This window comes from Phyllobates terribilis, unplaced genomic scaffold (genome assembly GCF_046119375.1).
Source record: "Phyllobates terribilis strain yellow unplaced genomic scaffold, ASM4611937v1 Scaffold_3__8_contigs__length_932513732, whole genome shotgun sequence".
NCBI lineage: Eukaryota > Metazoa > Chordata > Amphibia > Anura > Dendrobatidae > Phyllobates > Phyllobates terribilis.
In genome coordinates, this window is record NW_027362763.1 from 238,629,433 (window position 1) to 238,641,881 (window position 12,449).

The window sequence follows — 12,449 nt, forward strand, 5'->3', positions numbered from 1 at the left end:
TATTTTTTCTTCTTTTAGACCTTTACTGGCCAGCCACGCTGTGGAGTAGTTGGATGCATGTGATGGAGCATTGTCCTGCATGAAAATCATGTTTTTCTTGAACGATACCGACTTCCTCCTGTACCACTGCTTGAAGAAGTTGTCTTCCAGAAACTGGCAGTAGGTCTGGGAGTTGAGCTTCACTCCATCCTCAACCCGAAAAGGTCGCACAAGTTCATCTTTGATGATACCAGCCCATACCAGTACCCCACCTCCACCTTGCTGGCGTCTGAGTCGGAGTAGAGCTCTCTGCCCTTTACTGATCCAGCCTCTGGCCCATCCATCTGGCCAATCAAGAGTCACTCTCATTTCATCAGTCCATAAAACCTTTGAAAAATCAGTCTTAAGATATTTCTAGGCCTATTCTTGACTTTTTATCTTATGTTTCTTGTTCAAAGATGGTCGTTTTTCAGCCTTCCTTACCTTGGCCATGTCCCTGAGTATCGCACACCTTGTGCTTTTTGATACTCCAGTAACGTTGCAGCTCTGAAATATGGCAAAACTGGTGGCGAATGGCATCTTGGCAGCTTCATGCTTGATTTTCCTCAATTCATGGGCAGTTATTTTGCACCTTTTTTGGCCAACATGCTTCTTGCGACCCTGTTGGCTATTTGCCATGAAACACTTGATTGTTCGGTGATCACGCTTCAAAAGTTTAGAAATTTCAAGACTGCTGCATCCCTCTGCAAGACATCTCACAATTTTGGACTTCTCAGAGCCCGTTAAATCTCTCTTCTGACCCATTTTGCCAAAGGAAAGGAAGTTGCCTAATAATTAAGCACACCTTATATAGCGTGTTGATGTCATTAGTCAACACCCCTCCTCATTACAGAGATGCACATCACCAGATTTACTTAATTGGGAGTTGGCTCTCAAGCCTATGCAGCTTGGAGTAGGACAACATGTATGAAAAGTATCATGTGATCAAAATACTCATTTGCCTAATAATTCTGCACACAGTGTATATTATTACAGGAAAGCCATGACTAAGCTTACTGCCAAGGATTATATGCCTGTATTCCTGGCTTTACAGTAGCATATGGACATGGCTGCTATTTTCTTGATGTAACTATGGACTTGGCATGTTGAGAAACTGGACAAAGCTCAGATTAAGAATTTTGCCTGGTATCTATGGTATTTGTAATCTGTTTTATTCTATAAAATAGCCATGTAAATACTAAGCACTATACAATGCCCATAGGCTGGAGAAGGGAGCCAAGGGCTTACAATGCACGTTTCATGGATCCTATCTACCTCCACTATACAGTGGGAAGGTTTGTCATATTCAATGAGTAGAAAGCAATCATTGCCCCATGTGAAAGGGTTTTTATGCAGAATTCATCTCTCCATAAAGGGGACACAATGCTCAGGCCGGCCACGGGTGTCCTGACCTGAGTATGCCTATGAGGCTGTTGGTTCGTGTCAGGAGACCTGTGAACCACAGACATCTGAATTCAGCCTTACAGGTAGCAAAATGTGGGCAATTCGCTGCCTGAAACCTGAATTATATTCCCTGTAATGGACAGGCTGACAGTCTCAGACCGACGGGGGTCTGACCCTTGGCATTGATCTGGACAGAATATCAATTTAGCAGTTCTGGAGAACGCGCAATATATTATAGCTATGTTGGATTTTACATGTTTTTACTATATAGGATATGCTTATCAAAAATAGAATTAATCAATCTGTAAATCTTTGCAAATGGTGGGAACTGAATGAATCAGATATGTTTTCTTTTTTCTCTCCTTTCTATGCTTTATATAGGGTGGTAAGGTAGCAGTTGTACCCAGGCCCTGGAGCCTAAAAGCCCCTCTGCCAGTTTCTGAATAACACATGGTGGGTTACTCCGTTCTGGATTCTTTGTTAGGGTCCAGAAGCTTTAAATCAATTGTACCAAATATAGAAAGTACAATACGAGATAAATTATTGATCGTTGGGGGTCCTACAGCAGAGCTCTGTCAGAATGGAACATTGCACAGCCACTCCATTCGTTTTCCATGGGACTACTGGAGATTGAGTACAGCACAGTACTGTACAGCCCCATAGAGCATGAGTGGTGGGAGGTGGACATGGTCGACCTCTTCTCCGTCCTCATGATCATTGGGAGTCCCAATGGCTGGACCACAGTGATCAACCTATTCCATCAATAAGAGATAACTTACACAGTTGGCACAACCTTTTAAGTTACATCCCTGTAAACACCATTTACAAGTCTTATTATAATTACATAAGCATTGTAATAATCTTTTATTTGTGTTCACATGAAAAAATTGGTATTTGACAGAGGAAGAAGGGAGAAGAAAAGGAAAATGATCCTGGGGGCTACACGAATTGTTAATCTTGTCATGATGGATAATGGCTCTCGGTACTTTACCTTTACACGCTTTCCGCACCATGTATGTCCGATACCAGCCATTGCACGTGTGAGCATTTATTCCTCCATGCTGAGCGCTGAAGCTTTTCCACCTGACCAGTTATTTATAAACTGTGAACGAGAAGTGAATTAGCTGATGTTCCTTTGTCCAAACTCTCTTCTGCCCACACATAAGTATGGAAACATTAAGTCCTGCTACCTCTCTGAGCGCTAAATCTCGAGCCGTCAGCATCTCCTCTTCAAATTGTCATTTTGAAGGGTATGGACCTACACCAGATGACTGTGAGAAGTGTACCAGGGAGCAGCAGGAGGCGTCTTTAGCCGAGCTAAGTGATTGTGGCAGCAGGACTGCTCTTTTCTCCACAATTATCAGCTCTCAGTGTCATATCTCATTTGTGACTGATTTGAAATGAAACACAGCACGAAGCAGAAGTGTCCCTGTCCGCCGGTGGATTACAAAACAAGGAGCACATTATTAGCACATTTATTTTTACACAGTGTGTCGATAAAGGAAAACGCAGCTGAAAGAAGGCAGACAAAGCAAAAGCTATCAAGGCCTGCCGCTACTCTACAGGCAAAAGCCATAGTAATCAGTGTAATGACGCCATACGAGGCGAATGCCAACCGTGCCAGGGGTACTATGGTAGAGAACATTATCTAGTGCATCAGGAGAAGCATGAAGTCATTACTAGAACTGGAAATAGTGAGATTCTTCCCCAACCAGAAATTGCTTTATTTAATCTCACGGTGGTAGACAGCATTCTATATTGTTTTGGAGGATATTTGTATAGTTTGTGTTATTAGAGATTTTTATTGTTATTAGTTTTTTATTGGATCAAGATAATACAACATCACTGTATATTTGAGTTACTTTTAAGAGACCTCTCAAAGTTATACTACTACAGTATATACCGGCCTTTCGTTCTGGAGGTGAACAGCAGGTTACAGTACAGACTGCAGTAATATCATCTTCTCACCAGTAGCCGGGACTTTTAGAGCTCATTTGGACGTCAGTGATTTTTCTCAGAATCAGACCATTTTTATCAAGAAAATTACACAATAACATTTTTACAAAGAGCAATCAGTAGAACAAAGAGATCTTCAATGTTACATGGTATCATTATATATTATTATTATTATACATAAAATGCAATAAAGTTGTCATCTTCTTCCAAGGGCAAAAAACCTTTTCATCAGTGCTGGGCTCAAATCTTCATCAGAGTTTGGTCCATGTGTCAGGTTATAACATCGGTGTTTCATCAGCTTTTGGTCTCCTTCAGATGTCAGTGATTTTTATCGTATGGAAAAAAAATGGTCCGAATATCGTTAGTGTTTTTGATAAGGGTTTCATCAGAGTTTGGTCCATGCATCAGTTTTTACCATTAGAGTTTGGTCAGTTTTTCTATAGTAAAAAAAAACCTGATGGCAGCTTCTCGAGCTACTTCTATCACACAGTCTGTGAAAAACGGACAGCACATGGATGGCATCCGAGCGCTGTCCCATTTTTTTTCTCAGACCCATAGACTTGCATTGGCGAGTTTTATCTGTGACTTGAATCAAAATCAGACATGTCTCCGTGCTTTGTCCATACACAGACATGTGAGCAGCCATATAATCTATAATGGGTACGAGATCTATTGAAAAACTAACATCTGATTGCGCCCTTTCAGTTTGACATAGCTTTGAGTTTCCTCTCCCTCAGACATATCAGGAGGCTACATTTACCAGATTTATCTTTACATTAGGAGATTGCATATTTAAGATCTTGTTGCAGCATTGATGTGTATATTACAGTTGCATATATTTATATGTATGTATAGCATCTAGGTATGCCTTGTCATTTCTGGTGGGCTCTCACGAATCAGCCAACATGTGCACAAAGTGCCTTTATTTTTAAAGAACAGTCTATAGAGCCATAACATTGCCTAAATGTCATATATTCAATGTTTGCATGCATCTTGGTGTATACAGAGAGCTGCTGTATGCTTTTGTTTATATATAGGATCTGCCTAAACTTAAAGGGGATATCCAGGACTATATTAATTTTTTACTATGGGTCTAAGAATTAACAGGCAGTTCCGGCTCAGAGTGGTCAATCACGACTCTTGCAGGCGATTCTGTGGCTTCCACTGACATCACATCAACAGAGCCGCGGCTTCTCTTTAACTTTGCTCTGTTGACAGGGCATTACTGCCAATTTCATGATGACTGACAGCCAACTCCCCTATGCATAACTGTGGGAAGACGACTGTAAATCAGCATGACGTCGGCAGTTACGCCCCCTCGACAGAGCCGCCCAGAAGAAGAAGAGCTGCTCTGTTGACTTGGGGCAGCTGAGTCACCTGCTAGATCGGTTGATGACCACTCTGAGCTGGTGCTGGATAGAACAGGCAGGTAGATGAGAACTAGCTAGCATCTAACTACCTGCCTGTTTAATTTTTGGCTCATAGTAAAAAATAATTTAGTCCTGGACAACCTTTTTAAATGGGTTATCCCTTAATTAATCTACTGAATGTTCTGGGTCCAACTTTTCTACCCCCTCCTCCCCCAGAGACAACTGATTAAAGCCATTTCTGGAAATATATTTCCTCTACAGAGACCTCTGGAAAGAAATGAAGCATTTGAATAAATGGCCATACATGTAATGTATGGATGCATCGGGGCAGCTAAAGTGTCAGCCTCAGTTACAGAGCAGTCTTCGCTTGAGCTTGGGTTTCTGAAGCCGGACACCCCTCTATCAAATTGATATGACATGTAAACATGTTCATGAAACAACTGCTTAAAGTATTATTCTCATCTCACATATTCTGGGATTTGCATCGGTCTCAACATTGAGGCCCTGTCCTGTGTTGTCCAGAGAGGAGAGGTGCGCAGATAGCAATCACTATTTGTATGCAAGTTCTTAAAGTTTTGTACACCTGTAGAAATGAGTAGAGAGAACCTCTGACCATGGCCACCTCTCTATTGTGGACACCATGCCATGAAGCCCTTTCTTGAGATAGATTCGCACCACCATAATGAGACCCGCATCGATCACACATTTATGGGATATCCTTTAGATATGCTATAAATGTGTCACAGGTGTGTTGCCACGAAGATCGTCACGAGTACACAGCCTGACTTCTCGCAGCTGACTTGTTGGTGCTTTGTGTTTTCTCGGCAGTGTAGGAGTTAATTCTCTCTCTCTCTGGGCTAGCTGAGGTCCAGCCTCGCCCAGCTGCAATCAATGCTTCTTTAGTGAGACTCCTTTATATTCCTGCAGGTCTGTTTGGGAGGTGTCGGTGTAAGCTTTTCATTCAGACTTACAGAGCGGATCGTGGTGTTTGGAGTTGCTGAGATAAGTGTATTTGGAAGTGTTTTTTCCCTTTCCTCGCTTTATCATTTATCTCCTTTCCCGTTGGTGTTCCCTCTGTTGTAGTTGTGTAGAAGTTGTATGCAAGGTGGTTTTGGTTTTTCCCTTGTACTGTCTCGTTCGTCTAAATACTGTGTGTGGGCATATTATTTCTGGTTCCCAATTGTTGTGATCGGGGTCCTTCTCAGGACTAGATTACTTAGGTGCAGGGATCCTCAGGAGGTAGGGGTTACGCTGGCGGCCTGGACCTCTGTACCTTTAACAGTACCTCCAGGGTGAGGGATTAGTCAGGGCCCCAGCTTAGGGTCAGCTTAGGCCCCCTACCTCCAGTATTCTGTGACAGTGTGACATTTTCACCGACCAACTTAGTTTTTCTCCAGCTACCATGGATCCAGTAGCCGGTCTAGCTCGGCAGTTGCAGAGTTTGTCCATGGGGCTGGCGGACGTTAGGTCCAAGGTTTTGCATCCTCTGGAGCAAGCCGGACCAGAACCTAAAGTAGCTCTCCCTGACAGGTTCACTGGGGGGCGGGACAAGTTTTTTGTTTTCCGGGAGGCATGCAAATTGTACTTTCGGCTGCGGCCTCGGTCATCGGGCAGTGAAGAACAAAGGGTGGGAATTGTCATCTCGCTCCTACAAGGGGACCCACAATCTTGGGCGTTCTCTCTTCCCCCAAGCTCCCCGGTTCTCCAGTCAGTGGATAGGTTTTTCGCTGCTCTGGGACTCGTATATGATGACCCAGATCGGATCTCCCTTGCTGAGTCTAAGTTACGTAGGATTCAGCAGGGAGATCGTCCGGCGGAGGAATTCTGTTCGGAGTTCCGTAGGTGGGCCACGGACACCCAGTGGAATGACCCGGCTCTTAGGAGCCAGTTTTGTCATGGTTTATCCGACAAATTACAGGATGTGTTGGCACAGTATGACTCTCCCGCGTCACTGGAAGCCGCTATGGCCCTTGCTATTCGCGTTGACAGACGGCTTCGGGAGAGGTGCGGGATAACTCTACCCCCTGTAATGTCTCCACCTCCTACAAGGTCCCCTCATATGGTGGTTCCCCTGGTCAGTCCGGAGGAGCCTATGCAATTAGGAGGGACATCATTTCGGGGAAGGGGACCGGTGGTGCGCCATAAGACAGGAAGGTGTTTCCTCTGCGGGAAAAAGGGACATTTTATTGGGGGGTGTCCATCCCGTCCCTTGCAGAGTAAAGAGTCGTCGAAAAAACTGTTGATCCCAGGTTGTGTGGTGGACGGCAATCTGGGAGTAGGTATTTCGTCCCTAGGTTCGTCTCAGTTTCTCGTACCGGCGGAGGTGGTGGTGGGTACGAGAACTGAGAGGATATCTGTTCTTCTGGATAGTGGGGCCGGGGCTAATCTGGTTGATGCTCGGTTTGCCCGGGTTCAAGGTATGCGATTGAGTGAGTTGGCTAAACCCATCCCCATATTCTCGATCGATGCCAGGCCTCTCGGTCAGGGAAGTTTTTTGCAAGCTGTGCATGGCGTAAAACTTCAAGTGGGGGCAATACATAAAGAACTGTTGTCTTGCTACGTGTTGGAGGGTCTTCCCACTCCTATAGTGTTGGGCCTTCCTTGGTTAGCTAAGCATAACCCGGTTATTAATTGGCAAACCAGAGAGATAAGCCAATGGAGTAAATTCTGTAATAAAAACTGCATGAACACGGTCATCGGTGCGGTTACTCCTTGGGTCTTACCTCCATTTCTGGCGGACTTTGAGGATGTATTCTCGGAGAATGGGTGTCAGGAACTACCTCCTCATCGCGAGTATGACTGTTCTGTAAAACTGCTCCCTGAGGCCAAGTTACCTAAAGCTAGGTTGTATAACCTTTCTGGTCCTGAGAGGCAGGCCATGAAGGATTATATTTCTGAAAGTCTGGCTAAGGGGCATATTAGACCTTCATCTTCACCGGTGGCCGCGGGGTTCTTCTTTGTTAAGAAGAAAGATGGAGGCCTACGCCCTTGCCTGGATTTCCGTGAACTTAATCGGATTACGGTCCGAGATCCGTATCCGCTCCCACTTATTCCCGATCTCTTTAATCAGATCGTGGGCGCCAAATGGTTCTCTAAGTTGGATCTCAGGGGGGCGTACAATCTGATTAGGATGAAGGAGGGGGATGAGTGGAAGACGGCTTTTAACACTCCGGAGGGGCATTATGAGAACCTTGTCATGCCATTCGGTCTGACTAATGCCCCGGCGGTGTTTCAACACTTTGTTAATGATATTTTTCGCCACCTGGTGGGACAGTTTGTTGTCATATATCTGGATGATATCTTAATTTACTCGCCGGATCTGGTGTCTCATCAGGAGCACGTTAGACAGGTGTTACAGATCTTGCGGGATAATAAACTGTATGCCAAGTGGGAAAAGTGTGTGTTCGCCGTACAGGAACTCCAGTTTTTAGGCTTCCTGGTTTCAGCGTCCGGTTTTCGTATGGACCCTGGGAAAGTGCGGGCAGTTCTTGAGTGGGATCGGCCGGAGAATCTTAAGGCACTACAACGTTTCCTGGGGTTTGCTAACTATTACCGGAAGTTCATTCGTAATTTCTCGTCCATGGTTAAGCCTCTCACAGACATGACTAAAAAGGGGACGGATTTTTCTAGGTGGTCTGACAAGGCTTGTCAAGCATTCTCCTCCTTGAAAAAATGTTTTGCCTCGGCACCTATACTCATTCAACCTGATGCGTCTCAGCCATTCTTTGTAGAGGTAGACGCTTCCGAGGTAGGGGTGGGAGCAGTATTGTCACAGGGTTCGTCCCCTGGTAAGTGGCATCCGTGCGCCTTTTTCTCTAAACTTAGTCCGCTGAGAGGAATTACGATGTCGGCAATAGGGAACTCTTGGCCATTAAGTTAGCTTTTGAGGAGTGGCGCCATTTTTTGGAGGGGGCAGTTCATCCGGTCACCGTCATCACCGATCACAAGAACCTGCTATATCTGGAGTCCGCTAAACGTCTGAATCCCAGACAAGCTAGGTGGTCATTGTTTTTTACCAGGTTTAATTTCGTCGTTACATATCGTCCTGGGTCTAAAAATGTAAAGGCGGATGCCTTATCTCGTAGTTTCCCTGGGGCCGGGAATACGGACGACCCGATTCCTATTCTTCAGGAGGGGGTGGTGGTTTCGGCAGTATGCTCTGAGCTGGAGGAGGAGATATTGGAGGCTCAGGGGGACGCCCCTGTTGGACCTCCGGGGAGACTGTTCGTTCCAGATCAGTTGCGACAAAAGGTGATCGAGGCACACCATAACTCAGTTTTTGCAGGACACCCGGGGAGTAAAGCAACTGTGGATCTCCTCTCGCGTCGGTTTTGGTGGCCTAACTTACATAAAGAGGTGGTAACTTTTGTCGCGTCCTGTGGGGTTTGTGCGCGCTCTAAGACCTCACATACCCGTCCGTCTGGGGCCCTTTTACCTTTGAAGATCCCGGAGCGTCCTTGGACTCATCTGTCTATGGACTTTATTACGGACCTCCCTCCGTCTTCGGGTAAAACGGTCATACTCGTTGTAGTGGACAGGTTCAGCAAGATGGCACATTTCATCGCTCTTCCGGCTCTCCCTAATGCTAAAACTCTTGCGCAGGTGTTCATTGGGGAGATTGTGAGGCTTCACGGGGTACCCTCCGAGGTGGTGTCTGATCGGGGGTCTCAGTTTGTGTCCAAGTTCTGGAGGGCGTTTTGTGCACGGCGGGGGATGCATTTGTCATTCTCGTCGGCTTTTCATCCTCAGACCAATGGTCAGACGGAACGTATGAACCAGAGCTTGGAGACATATCTTCGGTGTTTTGTGTCAGAGAACCAGGAGGACTGGGCTTCTTTCCTACCTCTGGCAGAGTTTGCTCTCAATAATAGGCGGAGCGAGTCCACTGGTAAGTCCCCGTTTTTTGGGGCATATGGTTTTCACCCCCAGTTTTGTACTTTCACTAGGGGGGGCTCTTCGGGAGTTCCGGAGGAGGAACGATTTTCCTCATCTCTCGCTTCAGTATGGAGAGGGGTGCTGAAGAATCTGAATACTATGGGGAACCGATACAAACGTATGGCTGATAGGAGGAGAGTGTCTGGTCCGGACCTAAGTGTGAACGATCAGGTATGGTTGTCTACCAGGAATATTAAACTTAAGGTTCCCTCCTGGAAACTGGGTCCCAGGTTCATCGGGCCGTACAGAATCAGTTCTGTTATTAATCCGGTGGCATTCCGTCTTGACCTCCCCCCTACGTTTAAAATTCACAACGTGTTTCACAGATCATTGCTTAAGAGGTATGTGGCGCCGGTGGTACCGTCACCTTTACCTCCCCCTCCTGTGGTTGTCAATGGTAACTTGGAGTTCCAGGTATCGAGGGTCATTGATTCACGCTTTAATCGCCGGTCCCTTCAGTACTTGGTTCATTGGAAGGGGTATGGTCCTGAGGAGAGGATGTGGGTTCCTGCGTCGGATATTAACGCAGACCGATTAGTTCGGGCCTTCCACACGACTCACCCAGATAAACCTGGCCCTGAGGGTCCGGAGGCCCCTCGTAGAAGGGGGGGTACTGTCACGGGTGTGTTGCCACGAAGATCGTCACGAGTACACAGCCTGACTTCTCGCAGCTGACTTGTTGGTGCTTTGTGTTTTCTCGGCAGTGTAGGAGTTAATTCTCTCTCTCTCTGGGCTAGCTGAGGTCCAGCCTCGCCCAGCTGCAATCAATGCTTCTTTAGTGAGACTCCTTTATATTCCTGCAGGTCTGTTTGGGAGGTGTCGGTGAAAGCTTTTCATTCAGACTTACAGAGCGGATCGTGGTGTTTGGAATTGCTGAGATAAGTGTATTTGGAAGTGTTTTTTCCCTTTCCTCGCTTTATCATTTATCTCCTTTCCCGTTGGTGTTCCCTCTGTTGTAGTTGTGTAGAAGTTGTATGCAAGGTGGTTTTGGTTTTTCCCTTGTACTGTCTCGTTCGTCTAAATACTGTGTGTGGGCATATTATTTCTGGTTCCCAATTGTTGTGATCGGGGTCCTTCTCAGGACTAGATTACTTAGGTGCAGGGATCCTCAGGAGGTAGGGGTTACGCTGGCGGCCTGGACCTCTGTACCTTTAACAGTACCTCCAGGGTGAGGGATTAGTCAGGGCCCCAGCTTAGGGTCAGCTTAGGCCCCCTACCTCCAGTATTCTGTGACAGTGTGACAAAATGTTTGCGATTAAAACAACCATTTAAATTCAGTGGTTATTTTAAACTGGAGGTAATGAGGCAGCACGGTGGCTCAGTGGTTAGCACTGTTGCTGTTCAGCGCTGGGGTCCTGGGTTCAAATCCCACCAAAGACAACATCTACAAGGAGTTTGTATGTTCTCCCCGTGTTTGCATTGGTTTCCTCCTACACTCCAAAGACATACTGTTTGGCTAAGGGATGACAGGTTATTGTCTTATGTACAGCTTTACGTAATGCCTCCCTGCCCTGAGTTTTATTTGTTCTTGGATTTTCTCCATACATTTGCTTTTACCGGGAATATGCTAGAACATTGCAGCAACCTTTAGGTAATAAGCGATGATTATGAACACCACTATTCTTCTTTTTACTTGCAGGTTTGGTGATGGGACTGATAATACGTTATGCCACAAAATCACACGAAGAGGAGGATGGGACTGTCTATGCCTGTGAGAGCTTGAAGAGCAACCCTACAACCCTCCTCATTAATATCACACACCATGTTTATCAGTATGAATATCGTGGAGAAATCAACAAACACAACATCAATAACGACCAAGGAAATGCCATCCTACAAAAGGTACTGTAGAAGAGATCTGAAAAGATGTTTTGCACATGGGTATGGGAAGGTCCGCGCCATAAGCTCTTACTGGAGAGGTCATGTAAGGCTGTACACTTCTACAGAAGAATATTCATGAGGGGCTAAGTCCACCCATGTGGCCCAGAAGGGAAGAATGAAAGTACAGGACCACTATCAATGCCCTTTGTGTAAAGTGTGGACCCTCTTACTGTCCCTCTTATTACTAGATGGTGGTCTTTAGTTGCAACCTGTATTGGACTCTACTACAGTATGTGAAGGAGAAGAGGGATCCATTGTTGAAAATTGTTATGTTTTTGTGCATATTTTAAGGTCGTGGTCTTCAACCTTTGGTTCTTCAGCTTTTGCAAGCTACAACTCCCAGCATGCATTGACAGCCTTTGAGAGGTAGTACATGTTCGGAGTTGTTCACAAACAGTTGGAGAACCAGGTTGGAGTTCTCTGCTTTTAGCAAAAAATCACATGGTATGATCAAAATTACTTTTGAAGAAATCTGTTACGAGATATCAAATTACTTAAGACTTTCTTTCCAATTAATAATTGAATTAATAATCACTTCAAGAAGGATCCGGATATTTTACTTTTATCACAAGTGAAAAATTAACGTCTAGGGGCTGTTTGATAAAAGTCAAAAAGTAAATTGTGGAATTTAATAATAATAAAAAAAAAGCTTTCATTTTTCTGTGAATGTTATCATTTTCCAAAAAAGTAAATGACTTGCCTGGAACAGCATGGGCATATATTAGCAATTCATACTGTTTTAGGCTTATTAAAGTACCAGACTCTTATATCAATGGTTTTGGACCAGATTCTAATGATGGAGATGGCTACATAAAGTTCTTTTTGACTCTATAGCTATGTCAGAGCCGTAGCTCAGAGAACTGGCAGCCCCTTCCAAAGGCCGTC

At 45.2% G+C, this 12,449-nt stretch overlaps 1 protein-coding gene across 1 annotated transcript in view; it reads left to right on the forward strand.

Annotated features, from left to right (window-relative positions):
* SLC9A9 (solute carrier family 9 member A9) overlaps positions 1 to 12,449 on the forward strand; it is a 1,175,306-nt gene that overhangs the window by 13,694 nt on the left and 1,149,163 nt on the right. The window contains exon 2 of the mRNA XM_073674666.1: positions 11,323 to 11,525. Within this exon, the coding sequence (XP_073530767.1) occupies positions 11,323 to 11,525 (203 nt within the window). The remainder of the gene's footprint in view (positions 1 to 11,322; positions 11,526 to 12,449) is intronic.